We start from the raw sequence: 16,243 nt of genomic DNA on the forward strand, positions 1-16,243 counted from the left end.
AGCCCAATAGGATTTACAGAACTATCACGTGTAAAAAATATTACACTATTCAACGTCCTGATTACCCTATGTCCAATGCACTTCGGGTATTTAGACATGTTAAGGATAATAAACGTATTAAAATGGGTTTGAAACTAGATTCTCGTTCTTGCAGCAGAATTCGTCGTTTCTCTTGGTTCTTGTTCTCGGTTCGGTTGTCTAGCTTGTGCTTCAGCTACTGAATATGAACAACCTGAGGCACTATTAAACGTCCACCCAAAAAACGATCGAGATGCTAACAACCAAACTTGAAAGCCAGCCTCTTCCTTGACTTTGCTATTCCAGTAGATTTCATGAGGGAAACTGACGTTATCCCGCTATCTATCTTTTCTAGACTGGTAGTTCCTATCATAAACTTGCATATCCACTCAACGGCTCGGGTAAACCCCGGTATTAGGCTGTATGGTAATCCCTGAACACACATCTCCAGACCTCATATTGGCCACAACTGCACAGGCCCACCAAATCACCTGCAGTATGGAAACGAATACGCACCCGAGCCACTAGCCCACCCCGCATTGCGCCTTTTCCTTGCGCTGTTACCTAGAGCTCTACAAAAGATTTACTTGTTGATCGAATAACGTTAGCCAATCTTCATCTCGAGAATCATTTAGAGCCAAATTTGATTGAATCAGGTTTCACCCACATCCACTGCTTTACATGGTAGATCCCCCCGCTCGGTGTTTTCCCATATCGAGTTCGTATTGTTTACCGGATTGGGGGGTTTTGATGCACCTCTTTCTACCCCACTGTCTTGAGATGAGATCAGTCTCTATTTTGACATATGAAGTATAAAACATCCGACTTTCCAGTACCCCTGGGGCATGAGTGTCTGTTTGTTGGACATTCTTGCCTTAAAACCTTGAAGTAATGTCATGAACCTCAACATGTTTTCCATGTACTCCACCTGCATACTTATATGGGCCATCATTCAGCCTATAGTTTTTAGTTCTGCACATGCACTCCTTACCCCCCAGATCCGCAGTGACCAGCACTTGTTACAGGATATCGTGACATGGGATGAATACTCAATCTTCATCCATGGTGAGCGTGTTCTGTTTCTGTCTGGCGAATTCCATCCTTTCCGATTGCCATCGCCAGGGCTGTGGCTAGATGTTTTCCAGAAAATTAAGGCACTTGGATTCTCAGGAGTGTCCTTCTACACTTACTGGGGCATTCTTGAAGGAGAACCTGGAGTCTTTCGCGATGAAGGGGTCTTTGCCCTAGAAACATTCTTCGAAGCTGCTTCGCAGGCTGGTATCTATTTACTGGCTAGACCAGGTCCTTACATTAACTCCGAGACCTCTGGTGGTGGCTTCCCTGGCTGGGGTCAACGAGTGCAAGGTCCTATCCGCTCAAATGCTTCAGATTGGCTTGAAGCCACACAGAACTACATTACTCATGTTGGCTCGATAATTAGCAAGGCGCAGATCACAAATGGGGGTCCAATTGTTCTCGTACAACCAGAGAACGAATACACCCTCTGTGATGGGTACGCTACGGGAGCGGACCTCAACCACTGCTTAAATCCCTACTATATGAACGACGTTGAATCCATGTGGAGAGCGACTGGTATAACCGTGCCTTTCATTTCAAACGATGCTACACCCGTCGGAGATTGGGTTCCTGGTTCTGGAATTGGCGAGGTGAATATTTACGGTTTCGACTCCTATCCAGTTGGATGGGGAAATGCCTGTACGTCAAGTCTTCTAACTCAGAACCATTCCTTTTTCTGACCTAGCATAGGCTCTGATCCTGAAACATGGGAGCGCTCCCAGGCTTACTTCCCCTCGAACGGGTTCAACCATACTACTCATATGGAAATGAGTCCTGGCACGCCAATGGCCATAGTTGAATATCAAGGTGGTGCTTCTGAAGGATGGTATGTTGCACTTTTCCATGGAACTTTCGTTTTTTTTTTGTGCTCACTAGCCGGTTAGGGGTGGAGCAGGCATGCAGAACTGCGCTGCTTTAGTGAATGAGCAATTCGAGCGGATCTATTACAAAGCTGTTTATGCCATGCGAACGACATTCATGAACCTTTACATGGTAATACACTGTTTCCTAAATCTGGCATTTGGCTTGAACAAGGACTAATGCTACTTCAAGGTCTTTGGCGGCACGAACTGGGGAAACATTGGACACCCATTAGGTTATACATCTTATGATGTGGGTGCTGCGATATCCGAGGATCGCCAAGTGACGAGAGAGAAATACAGCGAGTTGAAGCTTCAGGCAGGTTTTCTTCAGTCGACTCCTTCTTACTTGACTATGACACCCGAGAACGGTACTTATGGCGTTTACACCAATACCAAACACGTTGTGACCACTCGACTCATTGCAAAAGACTCTCAAGAGGCCTTGTACATTGTTCGTCAGACCAACTACTCGTCTTTCACCTCGGTTGAATACACATGGCACCTGAGAGCCGAAGAGGGGAACATAGTTGTCCCACAATTGGGAGGGTCATTGGCTCTTCATGGCCGCGACTCAAAGATTATGGTAGCAAACTACAAATTGAGTAATATCACTCTGATTTACAGCTCTGCCGAGATCGCCACTTGGAGAAAGTCAGATACGAAAACAGTTCTCGTTCTATATGGAGGCGAGAATGAACTTCACGAGTTTGCCCTGCCTCGTCACTTGGGCTTGCCGACGAAAGTTGAAGGTCAAAGCATCAAGTCATCCGCAAAGGGTTCGTCTATTGTGATCCAATGGAATGTTCAGCGCTCACGTTGTATTCTTCATTTTGGGTCATCACTTGAAATTCACCTCCTTTGGAGAAATGAGGCGTATAATTACTGGACGATTGATTTACCTCGCCCATCTCCAGTGGATAACTTCGTTTCCTATTCTCGACTGTCTTCGACACATTCCTCCATTATCGTCAAGGCTGGCTATTTGATGCGCAATGCCTCCGTGGTTAATGACAATTTGATGCTTTATGGGGATGTGAATGCGACAACATCGCTTGAGGTCATTCTAGCACCAATCAGCAAAAAGGGCAGCATTTTCTTCAACGATAGAAAGCTGAGCTCCCTTGCGTATGGAAATGGTAGATGGACTGGAACTATCAAATATTCTCCGCCATCTATCGCTCTACCTGACTTGTCTACATTGGAATGGCGCTTCGTGGATTCTTTACCTGAGATCAGTGCCGACTACAATGACGCATTGTGGCCTGTCGCCAATTACCCGCAAAGCAACAACACATATCGCAAGCAGACAACACCAACATCCCTATTCGCGAGTGACTACGGCTTCCACAGTGGATCACTCTTCTATCGTGGTCATTTTACCGCGAACGGCAAGGAGACAACCTTATTTTTGAACACCTCTGGCGGAAACGCATTCGCCCAGTCCGTTTGGCTCAACGCGACTTACTTGGGCTCCTGGATTGGCGACCCTGATCTTCTTTCTTACAACCAAACCTTGGAATTCCCCAAGAAGCTTGTGAGAGGGCAAAACTATGTGGTCACTGTTTTGATTGATCACATGGGTCTCACAGAGAACTTCGTGGCAAATTTGGAAACGATGAAAGAGCCACGAGGGATCCTCGATTATAGTCTGGGAGGACATGATGATCCTTCCGATATTACATGGAAATTGACAGGTAATCTTGGGGGAGAACACTATCTTGATATCAGCCGAGGCCCTAGAAACGAAGGAGCACATTTCGCAGAGCGCCAGGGATATCATCTTCCCGGTGCTCCGATCTCCAAGTGGAAGAAGAAATCTCCATTCCACGACGGACTGACGGGAGCTGGCGTGGGATTCTTCGCTACATCATTTGAACTGAATGTACCTGTGGGATATGACGTGCCAATGTCATTTGTCTTCGCCAATACATCGAGCGCAGCCAGTGCTTCGACCCCAGCAGCCTACCGTATCGAGCTGTTTGTGAATGGGTGGCAGTATGGAAAATACGGTAGGCCCAAACCTTTTCTGATAGACCACTATTTCACTGAAGAATCACGGAATTGTTCGTTAACAAAACTGCAGTGAACAACCTCGGACCACAGACCAAATATCCAGTGCCAGAAGGCATCTTGAACTATGAAGGTACTAACTATATCGCGCTGGTATTTTGGTCCTTGGAAGACTCAAAGATGCACCTTGGAAAGCTTTCACTCGTTGTCGATGGTATCGTTGAAAGTAGCTATAGCAAGCCTGCGTTTGTTGATGAAATGAAGTTTGCACCAAGATCAGGAGCATACTGATCAACTCATGTTGTATAGAATAACGATTATTCTCGTTTGCTGGCGATTATGTGAATCAGATTAAATTTAATATACCAAGTCGCGTGTAGGAAATAGGGGAGGAATCAGAATGTAGCGAAGTTACTCGGTACAGCATAGGCTCTCGTCTTATGACGGCAACGTCGACTACTAAGAAAAATATCTAGGGATTGTTGCCTTTTCGTGCAATCTTAATGATATGGGGGGTTTCTGCAGATTCTGACGATGTGTGCTCAATTAACATTTCCATTTTCCGTTTTTGCTGTCAGTGTTTATATCCTATATCGTTATTATCACTATTAATCATAAGCTGTGCTCAGTGGCCTGATTTTCGTGATGGGGTTTTTAGAATGGAGGCGCTACTCCCAATGCGACGGAACTGCATCTGGAAATGACAATTAATCTATCCTATTCAAATAGTATATTCTGATGAACCAAGCTTTTCCGTTTCTTGGTTTGTTGAGTCAATGACGAGGTTTAATGGTGCGGTTCTCCTATAGGCTCATTGTTGCGGACGTGGTAAAGTGGGCGCCTTATAACCAAAGAAGAATTATACCATTCTACGCAACTTTGTGTCCTAAGAGCAGTAACTTATACTATCTTCTTTCTAGTGAGAGCGACATGTTAGACTCATTGTAACTAAGTTAAGTGCAATGTTTCTCGACAAGTTAATTGACAGGTTACAGTAGCTTGTGGTTAGAGACGCTGCATGGAAACACGTCATCCAGACCATTGTCTAGAACAGGCTCACATTCTAGTAACATATTCTTTGTTTACTTATTTGGAATTATAGTTGATTTCTCCTTCCGTATCTAGTTTTAGTATACCTCGACCAAACCCTTTGTCGTAGAAGTCATGTTGTCACGTTGTCATGTCGAGGACTTCTTAGCCCTCTCTTCCTCCGCCGAGACGGAGAAGATCTGCAGACGTCTTTGTTTGGGCAAATATCAAATTTTTTATGATTTGCTGTGAATCATCGCTTGACCATCCCTCCTGTATCTCTTCTGTCAGACTATTTGTCATGAACATTTGCGCCCGGTGGGGAAGAGGGTGCAGCAGCAAGTCCTACCAGTGGCCAAGGAAGAGATTTCCGGTCGCCTGGGTAATATAAATGGCCATTCTCAGACCTTTGTCTTCTTCAGATACTTGTTCTCCTTGACCTCCCATTCGATGAGCAGAATGGGGTGTGAGGGCTAAAGGGTTCTTCACGGTTTTTCTTTGACAATACCCCCCGCAAGCTGATCGATCGATTCTTGATATATGCTTGATCTTCTCTGTACTGTCTGATTGAGAACTCAAATGGTTCAAAGTATGACTGTGCCAGGCATTTCTGTCCTTCGATCCTCCTCGAAATGTTTGTGTGGTCGGCAGGCAACTTGAGATCGTCGCGCATGGTTGCATAGCCTCCTCTAACCTGTCGAACCTTGCGACTGATCCTCCAACCTGCTGGTAACATATTCCAGCTCTCAAAATATCATATTTTCCCTTGGAGGATCTTATTCCCTGTATGATCGGCCCACTCGTGACGGCTAATCTCTACTTGATGTTCTGGAAAGGGACTTTCAGGGCGTATGATCTCGCTTCTTACCCGATATGATGCTGCAAATCCGATGAATCAAATCCCGCTCATGTTACGTCATCGAGACATGGTGCACTCAGTGTTCGCCATTGTTCGCCATTGTTTTGCTGATCCACTCCGGTGTGATCACGTCGCAGTGCTCGTATAATCGCAGTGCCTTTTGCTCAGCTCAGTTGAGATGGATTTGAGTTGTTTGTATAACTGACAGATATCACACAGGTAACCCTTTCAGCGGTTAAATGGGGGCTTCAATCGGGTGCCAAACAATAGAGATCGTTACAGACAATGTTTCGGGCTGGCATTCAAGACTATTCAAACATCTCGGCGGGCATGGTCGCCTTGCTCTCCTCGCTGTCGAGATTAGCAGCCACGCGATTCCATTCATCATTTGATGTTGGATATTTGCCCTTAAGCGCAGCTATGCTTCAAGCTTTTCGTTGTGGCATTTCATAGGGGATGCCATGGCGAGCATGCACGGGACAAAGGCATCAAAAGAACCACCACGCTGGAATGGAAATATGAACCCGATCCCAGTCCTGATCAAGGTCAACCTTGATCTCGTCTCAGGCCCATGTCTAAATCTCGCCCGTCCTCGCCACTTGGCCATGTCCAAAAGCCAGGATCATTGCAAGATTCCGGCAGTATCGGCCGGACGGCGGTCAGATCACCCCAACACCCAAGGTTCAGCGATTAACCGCATCAGTTCCCGACTGATTTACTCCGTCAACACCCCTCTTTTATTGCATCTCTACACCTAGAACTGCGTATTTTGGCCTGCTTTACTTATGGCTTCACTGTGAATAAACCATGATGCACTCAGCTATCCCCTCAGCTCCCCACGATCGTGATCCACTTCGGCCCGATGATCTGCCGCGGAAGAAGATCCGAAAAGGGACCCGCAGTTGCTGGGAATGTATGGAAACCTCCTTAAAGTCGAGGTTGATCTAACGAGGTCCTTGCCCAGGTAAACACCGCAAAGTGCGATGTAATTTTGCTTCCGATGGCGATGCTAGTTGCAAGGAATGCCTCGCACGAGGAACTCTGTGTCGTAGCCAAGATTTCCCTGAACCTGAGAAACCGCGCGAATCCGACCGCACATCACTGAACGATCGGATGGCTCGCGTAGAGTCCATGCTGGAAAAATTGTTGCTTCGTGTGGATTCTTCTGATGGCTTTGACCAAAAGACGGCGGATGCAACGATCAGTCCAACCACAACTCCTCCGACCGTAGTTCCCCTGCAGGACAATGCTCCAATGCTGTCCCTGTTCAGGAACGACAAGGTTCGTATTGCACCAATATTGTAACATAATAAGTCTTGTTTCCAGGGTAAGATCATCGCACTGACCTTGCACAGCTCGAGTTTCGCCAAACAGATACTGTCTCACCTTCCTCCTCCGCCGCACTTGGTCAGAACAACTTGGAATCGTCAAATGTGTGCCGACAGCTCATAGCACTCGTTCCACCTCCCAGCGCTATAAGGCTTATTTCCGATATTGGTCGCGGTATTTGGTTTGTTTCCCAACCCAAGCTCTTCCAGGACTGTCTGGGCCCGCTCAATTCGAATCCTGTGGAGGATCTTTCCAGCCGTCACCCGTCCGCGATAGCCAAAACCTCCATGTATATTGCTGTGTGTCTCCATATACTTCCTGCCGGCTTCAACGTTGCTGCCCTGGACCTCTCATCGCCACCTAACGCGATTGTCGAAAAGACCTTGTCTTTGGTGTCAAGATGGATAATTGCAGACGACACGATTATGTTAAACCTTGAGGGACTCGAGACTTTATCTCTTTTCGTTCATATCTGGATGATGGAAGGAAACTTGAAAAGTGCTTGGTTGTCCACTCGTCGTATCCTGGACGTCTGCCAGGTTCTTGGGTTCCAACGACCTCCAAAATCCGCCTCTGAAGACGACGATCACTATCGAGGTGTGACGGTCTGGAGAAACGCCCTCATTCTGGATAGACTAATTTCTCTTATTCTTGGTGTGTATCATTCTGTTCCCAATGTTGCTGTAGATCGACAAACCCTCGATCGAAGCTTTGCTTCTCACAATATGACTGTGATGCATATAACAATGATCGACCACCTCATTCGAATATCCGGGTCAATAATAGAGCGGAATCAAGCCTTTTCAGAAGTTACGTCGGCCATGATGGAACAGACACAACGTATCGACTCTGAGCTCAATTTGATTAATCCTTCCTTGACAACCCCTGATGACGGCACATCACCACCATACATAAAGCTCGGATTGCAAATGGCGTTCTTTCAGCTCAGCGTATGGCTTCATCTGCCTATCTTAGTACATTCCGATCCAGATCCTCGCTATGAGTATAACCGGCAAACTTGTCTTCAATCCTGCCGAGACTTTATTTCCTGCTTCATTTCTATGCGACGCCTCAACAGAAATACGAGGCAGTTCCGACTGTTCGAGTTCTCCGCGTTGATTTCAACATTGACTCTCATCTTTGGTACACTTGGATACTACGGTCGGCATTACCAGCACCCAGACAATTCCTTCGCAGTTGGAAGCGTCATATCTTACTTGGAGGAGTGTTCAAAATCTGACCCCACAGACAAAACTACCTGTCGAGGGTTCCATATTTTGCGAACGCTTCGGGAGGTAGCCAAGGGTAACAACCCACCGGGATATCCTCCATATGATCCAAATTCAACTGAGGAAGGCCGGCCCAGTCAAATCACCCTGGATATTCCATACTTCGGAACTATATGCCTCGAACGACGCAGATTAAATGATCCGCCACTGCAAAATTTCAGTACTTCTTTGCCTTCAACGACACTGCCTGCCACGGATTTTGGGGTACAAGACCCATCGTCGGCATGGATGGGTCTCGTTTTGGATGAGTCTTCGTTGGCCCAATCGACAAATCCTCATGCCTGGTCTGGTCCCAGTTCTGTTCTGGACCCAAACGCCGAATTCTGGGCTCTTAATCCTGACTTTACCTTCCAGGCACAGTGCATGTATTTCTTCAGCGACGACTGGGGCATGGGCCAATGAGTACATGATGTGTTTGCTCTGACTCTCCTTTTAGCGTGTCATCTATACATAGCACTCTTTTATATCGTGATGTGAATCTTCGAGTCCTGCATTCCCTCAATACTACGGCGGTCAACTCTTGGCATCTTGTTTGGAAGTTCTTCAATCTTGGACAAATGGCGAGGCACTAGTTCTTTTGGCGTTGAAATGAAACACCACCACTCCTGTTGGCATATACGTACATCATAATTGTAATCAAGATCGGAGTGTTCACTCCTTAGATTAAGTCCATCAATCTATGTTAGACGTTGAATTTCGTCGCCTTTTGAATCTATGAAATGATATCTTATACATGCAACGGTCAGTCCTCCTCTGTTTCCCTTTTTAGTAGCCCACATTCATCTGAGCATATCCCAAATAACCCCAAATTCTTAATCGTAAATCATCATTAACAAGTTTTCCTCCAAGAATCGATCAACCGACCAAGTTCACCACACAACAGTTCCCCTTTTCTTCCAACATGAGTGCTCCTATCTCTTCTCTGTTTCTCATAAAATGCCACAAATGTGCTCAAGGCTATAAGTTCGAACTCATCGCCATAAGAAATAACCATTTCCAATGTACCACATGTAGTAGAATTCAATTCATTCTCATGAACAAGAGCAACGACATTACCAGTCTCTTCATCCAGCAAAATCAGACTTGAAGTCTTGATCCACTTGAATGAGTGCGGTATCTTCGTTGTAGCTGATTGCACTCCGTTCATGCCTGGAGGCGGCTCGATCATCGCCGCGAAGCGATATTGCACGTCGCTGGGAGCGCCACGAGTTGGTTTAGACCACCACGAAACAAGCATCTTCCCATGAGACTGGTGTGACTTGTTTGGCGCTTTGACGAATCCAGTGTCACACTCGATGGAGCTTGTCTTTGCTCCATATCTGCATTCTGCGATTTCTCGTCCAGGAACCCTGGTACCTTTGTATATGGTGAGGTCTGGTTTTGTGATGTTGTTTCTGTGAACCTCAATGTAGAACGCAAGTTGCTGGTCTTGAGAAAGCACTTGATAGTCGCTTAGTGGACTATTGATGGAAAGCAACATTAAATTTGTTTTTGGTGCTGCTGCTGCCCTACATGCCAGTGGATCTTTGGCTTGGTATGGAGGTAGTGAATCGTTGGTACCGCTCATTGTGGAGGGATATTGATCCACTGTTGTCATGTTCAGATGTATTGTGAGTGATAATGCTGTGGTTGCAAGAATTTACGCATTACGGTCAGTCTCTCTATATACGCTTCATCCTCGTGTGTTGCTGTGACTCAGACATAATAGTGTCATAGTGTCTAAGCCTGATTTGGAGTCCGACTCATTGGACTCCATCACGAGTGACGCCCTATGTTTGAGGCAGAAACTGGTTGACAGGGCACCCAAAGCGGTTACGGCGAGAGCCTAGGCCTTGAGTGTAATTCTCAGCACGCTACCATGTCCGTTCTCCACATTCTTACCCGATTCGGCATCTGTCAGTCACGGGTTCTAGAAACTCTAATTGGTCGCAGCTCAGTGCACGTGCCCCATAGGGTCTACGGTATACAATCTATCATTTTCGAAGCAAATGGTTGTGTTTTGAATGATGCTGTAGAGTAGAGTATTATATACTTCAGAGGATGATTTTGATCCTTTGCAACATTTAGAATGGTTATTATGAAAGGACAGTGATATATATCCCACATAGGCCTATCAACTCCAGATGTTTTGAAGCTTAGATTTTAAATTTGATTGAATTTCATAGTACTTGAGCGTTGCATTGAATCCAAGGTTTCTACTTCTCTCAATTGATCTGGCAGCCAACTTGTGGGTGCCTTCACAAAGTCGTAGGGTAGGGTTTGCTTTCCGGTGCCTTGGGGATCAGGCTACCCGCAAATGATGGTGATCAAAGTCAATGGTTCATGATCGACAGTATTCACTCCTCACAGAAGCAAATCACTCTAGAATACAAGAAATCAAGAAGGCAAACATAAAAAGCGGGTTATTTGTCGGTCAAATGATCTGCGACCACGACATTTAATTCCTATCTGAATTCACATCAATTGACACGAATATAGATACGAATATGGACAAGAACATGAATACTCAGTCTACAATGCCATCGCGGTTCACTGAGCACAGTAGCTCAGTTAATATCACAACTTATGTTTCAACAGCTACTGTACAGCTGGCAAGGGGCTTCTTGGCAGAGCACATTGAAGTCATTGATTATCATGAACCCCTATGACATCATACAAGGATACCCCCGATTGACGATGGTTGATTTTTACACGTAAACTGAGAAGGGTACAGCCTTTCTCAATATTGAATTGTTCTTCTTATATTTCATTTGATTTGTGTAGTAAGATGAAACAAACAGTGACTAGTAGCTCTAAGCCGCAAGCTAAAAAGGATCACCTAGATCTAGCTCTTCCAACATCAAGATCAGATTCCAGCTCAATTGGCAAAGACAGCAAATTCCTGGCCAGGCCGATCAAGTGTGGAGTAGAAAAGTCGATCTTCAGCCCAAGTCGCAAATAGATGAGCGGTCGAGCTGTTACTATCGTCATACCATTTCCCGGGTTATACCGATGACGTAGCCCCGGGGAAAGCTCCTGGCCCACATCATCCGTGGCATGTCTTGTTATACTTCCTCTGCAAATTATTTTGACTCCTCTGGCATTACCTAGAGGGGCTTGCTTTGGGAAAAGCGTCTATTATCCTACATTTACATTTACACTCCGCCCGTGAGCTACGATCAACCTGACGAAATCCACCTCCCAGAACGCCCGCCCACCATGGCAGGCCAGGAATCGAAGGCTCCTCAGAGCCGGCGAGTCGGAGAGCATTGGAGTGGCGCAAACCCTATCCCCACCATCCATCACTTCATGGAACATATTGACGCCGAGAAGAAGGAGCGGGGTCGCAGACTCGATGAAGAGAATCGAATCAGGAAAGAAGAGGCGGCACGCAAAAAGGCAGCAGAGAATTCGAAGGAGAAGCCTGAGGAAACAGATGGCGATGCTGTCGCTCACAAGGCACGCGAAGTCTCACAGGCCAAAGTGCGCACTGTGACCGATCCGACCACGGGAAAAGAAATCGGTGTGGAGGACCAAGACGAGACATCTATGGAAACTGTCAAGAATCCCATGGTAGGAAGAGAAAAATTGGGTGGCTTTTGGACCATATGCTAATGGAGAATAGTTGACGGTCCCCAATGCCAATATTGGAAAGCCTACGGTATGTCACCTTTTCATGAAGACAGTAGCAATGACACTGATAAAAGTAGAACGGAGTCCAGACTAGCGCCGATCAAGAGCTGCCAGAATATAAGGAAAGCCAAGATATCACGGCTCCTCCAGATCCAATTGCTGAAGGCACCACCTCCGATGTTCCCATTCGAGGAGAAAAGACGAACGTTCTGTTTCACCCTACACCAACGGTTTCATACAAGCCTATGTTTGACAATATTGAAAAACGCGCCACGGCACTCTGTATTGGAATCCCTGTGGCCATCATTATCTTGGGTCGGACATTTGGAGGCTCTCTTTGGGGACTGATTCCCTTGGCTTTCTGCATCACAAGTGGTGTGTGGTTATGGATGCAGGAAGTTATCCGGAGTGGTCGGGATATGGAGTGGAGTAGTGAACAGGTCCGTGGTCAGATGGTAAGTTTCTGTCTTATGCCTTTTGACAAATTTAAATACTGACCATGAATTAGGCTACTGCCAACTTGCTCCCCGAATCCGTGGAGTGGATGAACAGCTTCCTCGGTGTTGTATGGGGACTTGTCAACCCGGAGATGTTGACTCCTATGGCAGATACAATTGAAGATATTATGCAAGTATCTGCGCCAAAGGTTGTTGAGAACGTACGCATCGCAGAGATTGACCAGGGTAACAACCCGATTCGGATTCTGAGCATGCGAGCTCTTCCCGATGAGCATGTTCAGGACTTGAAGAACAACATCCACGAGGAAAATATCAAGAACAAAGATCCACAGGAGGCCGCTGCTGCAGAGGAGGGAGGCAGTTATTACAACATGGAAGCCTCTTTTGCCTATCATGCAAAGCCAACCTCTCAAACTGCCTCATCCAAGGCACGTAACATGCACATGCAACTGGTCTTTTACCTGGGTATCCGAGGACTGTTTGGTGTTCCATTCCCAGTATTTGTGGAGCTCATTGAGCTGGTTGGAACTGTTCGCATGCGCTTCCAAATGATGCCCGAAGCCCCTTTCATGAAGGACGTTACTTTCACATTGGTTGGAATTCCCCACGTCAAGGCGGGTTGCATGCCTATGATCCGAACGGGTGTCAATGTTCTTAACCTTCCCCTTATCTCGAATTTTGTCAACTCCGCCATTGGAACTGCATGCGCTATGTTCGCAGCTCCCAAATCCATGACTATGGATCTTGGTATGATGCTGACGGGCGATGACATCCACAAGGACACTCTCGCTCTGGGTGTGATGTGGATTCGCATTCATCGCGCTGTCGGCTTGAGCAAGCAGGATACCCGTGGCAGCCAAGGTGGTGGCAGTGACCCATATATCAACCTCTCCTTTTCGAAGTACGGAAAACCCATGTACTGTACTCGTGTCATTACGGATGATTTGAACCCCGTGTGGGAAGAGACTGCCGCCCTTCTTGTGACACCTGAATTGATCAAGGCCAACGAAAACCTGAGTATTGAGCTCTGGGATTCAGATCGCAACACTGCCGACGATATTGTTGGAAAGGTTGAGCTACCAATCCGCGAGATGATCCAGCACCCTAGCCGGATGTACCCTCAGGTATCGAAACTGCAGGGTATGGATGAGGGAAGCGAGATGCCAGGCCAATTGCATTGGGAGGTTGGATACTTCGGAAAGCCCAGGCTTCGCCCCGAGCTCCGTAGTGATGGCAAGAAGAAGGATCTTCCTGAGAATCTGAAAGGTGATCCTAAGTTTGAGGATGAGAAAGGTGCCATCAACAACGACGAAGAGGATGCTGTCATGCACACACCACCTGACCCTATCTGGCCAAGTGGTATTGCTCATATTGTGGTGCACCAAATCGTGAACCTGCAGATTGCCAACATCAAAGGTAGCGATGGTAACCGAAAGGGCAAGGAGTACGAGCCTGCAAAGCCTTATGGCGAGAATACTGAAGAGCAGGGAGATGACCTGCCCACCAGCTACTGCAAGGTTCTGCTGAACGATCAACTGGTAAGTACTCATAGATACTCAGCACATATGACATTACATACTTACCCACCTTCCAGGTCTACCGCACTCGTGCCAAGGCTGTGAGTTCCAAGCCAATCTTCAACGCCGGAACTGAGCGATTTGTTCGCGATTGGCGTTCTGCTATGGTGACTGTGACCGTCCGAGATCAGCGGTACCGTGAACATGATCCTATCCTGGGTGTTGTTCCTATCAAGCTCTCCGAGATTTTGCAAACTAGCTCTCAGGTTACTCGTTGGTACCCCTTGGATGGAGGCATCGGATTTGGACGTATCCGTATCTCTGTTCTCTTCCGCCATGTTGAGACTAAGCTTCCTCCCAACATGCTGGGCTGGGATGTCGGAACCTTTGAATTTGCGGGACAAAATATCACTGCTAAGGGATATGGCAAACACACTAAGATTAAACTGCGCACCGGCGGTAGTACTGGCAAGATCACAAGACACAAATGCCACTTGGATGGAAGCGATGCCGTATTCGACACCTCCGACGATACATTCAGAGACTCGCTTCGCATGCCAGTCAAGCACCGCTACCGCTCTCCTGTCGTATTTGAGTTCCACACTCAAGGCAAGCGTGGCTCCGTGGCCTATGCCATCCTGTGGCTCCAGCATCTCGTCGATAACGAAGAAACCGATATCGACCTTCCAATCTGGACAACCAAGATGGGTGCCCGCCTGACTCAGAACTATGTAACTGAGCAGAACTGGCGTGCCAAGCAAGTCCCAGGTCTAGAAGACCTGACTGAAGTGGGACGTCTGCAGTTCCGCTGCAAGTTCTCACCGGGCATCGATGAATCCCACGAGCGCTTCGTCGTCGACAATGACTCACGCGAGACATTCGAGACTTGGGAAGCGTGCATGGCACAGGGTGTCCGCTCACGCAGTGTCGAAATCGAAGTTCCCGACGAAGTCCAAGCCAAGCACGAACAATCTCTCATCGATGGACGCGACGTGTTGAGACAGGCATCGCCCGCAGAACGTCGGAAGTGGACTACAAGCGATGGCTCAGACTGGAGTGGTGCATTTGGCCATGACCCACGCGCATACACCGATTCCGTCGGACGCAAGGTCGCAGAGCCAGGACGCGACTCGCCTCCCCACGATCCCATCACCCCGCCACCATTGAAGGGCCAACCTTCTTCTAAGCCAAACACCGAAGAGAACGATCACGCTTCACACTTGTCTGATGATGACACCTCTGACTCGGACACCGATGGGTCTTCTTTGTCTCAGGGACCCTCAATTCTCAGTGGTAGTGCTGGCAGCAGTGGCAAGGGCAATGCTGGGGCTTCTTCTTCTATCAGTAGCAGCCAAATGAATAAGGCGAACAAGCGCAGTGAGCAACGGCAACAGCGCGGTATGATGCAGTGGCGTCCAGCTCGGAATGCTGCATTCGTCAAGGATGAAGCCAAGTTTGCAATGCGAAAAATTAAGAAGAAGGTCGGCGCAGGTGGCCTTACGGGTCGCGAGCCTGATGTTGAGACTGAGACTTAACGAAGTATGAACGGTTCCGGGACTGGAGTATGGAGTGTTATTTGAAGGAACTCACTTTCTTGTATAAAATGTCATTTTCATTTCATTCTGAATAAATTTGATTCTCATACCAACATACCGGGGCACTCGAGAACGTAAAAAAACAATAAGTTACGTGAAATGAGATATTTGCTTCCAAGGTTCGTAGACACTATAGATAGCTCCTCTGATCCAACAGGAATATAATACGCATCATCACAGTACTGTGCACGACAGTCCTACAGCAAGAGCTATCGTAATATGTCATTCGCGATATATGACTGTCTTTTATAACAAGCACTTATCGGCAATGGTCCCCGAGGCTAGAACCAGATGCAATTTCTCACACAGCACCCTTGAGAAGCTCATCTTTCCGTCCACTAAGCATTTGACAAGCATCGTCGGCTAGTTTAACCTCCTTACGGTGACGCTCATCTCATATTGTCCAATATCATAGTGCCCGGAAAGAGTAGAGTGCCTATCTTTCGACCGCAGTTCCATGTCCTTTCGTGTTCCTTCGAGCAATCCCTCCAGATCTTGCAATTTTTTCTCCATCGCTGCAAGTTCACTTCGAATCCCTCGGGTTATCAACTCGTGCTGTTTAGCTTCAGAAAAATCCTACTCCTTCT

General features: G+C 47.1%; 3 protein-coding genes across 3 annotated transcripts; all 3 read left to right on the top strand.

Annotated features, from left to right (window-relative positions):
- Nucleotides 1-1,016: 1,016 nt before the first annotated feature.
- On the top strand, nt 1,017-4,259 carry N7511_005639 (glycoside hydrolase family 35 protein; the record flags this gene model as incomplete). Its single annotated transcript, XM_057128016.1, has 5 exons — nt 1,017-1,734; nt 1,786-1,921; nt 1,980-2,088; nt 2,149-3,967; nt 4,042-4,259. Coding segments are annotated over 5 exons (3,000 nt in total), but the record flags the coding sequence as incomplete, so codon positions are not given.
- Nucleotides 4,260-6,663: 2,404 nt separating this feature from the next.
- On the top strand, nt 6,664-8,876 carry N7511_005640 (transcriptional regulator family TF; the record flags this gene model as incomplete). Its single annotated transcript, XM_057128017.1, has 3 exons — nt 6,664-6,769; nt 6,821-7,137; nt 7,212-8,876. 3 exons carry the CDS (start codon nt 6,664-6,666, stop codon nt 8,874-8,876), a joined length of 2,088 nt encoding a protein of 695 aa, XP_056984534.1.
- Nucleotides 8,877-11,672: 2,796 nt separating this feature from the next.
- N7511_005641 (C2 domain protein) lies at nt 11,673-15,596 on the top strand (the record flags this gene model as incomplete). The annotated part of the gene is made up of 5 exons (XM_057128018.1): nt 11,673-12,026; nt 12,079-12,114; nt 12,164-12,541; nt 12,595-14,082; nt 14,139-15,596. 5 exons carry the CDS (start codon nt 11,673-11,675, stop codon nt 15,594-15,596), a joined length of 3,714 nt encoding a protein of 1,237 aa, XP_056984535.1.
- Between the last annotated feature and the right edge of the window lie 647 nt (nt 15,597-16,243).

The sequence above is a fragment of the Penicillium nucicola genome, assembly GCF_028828085.1.
Source record: "Penicillium nucicola strain IBT 29836 chromosome Unknown utg000005l, whole genome shotgun sequence".
NCBI classification, from domain to species: Eukaryota; Fungi; Ascomycota; class Eurotiomycetes; order Eurotiales; family Aspergillaceae; genus Penicillium; species Penicillium nucicola.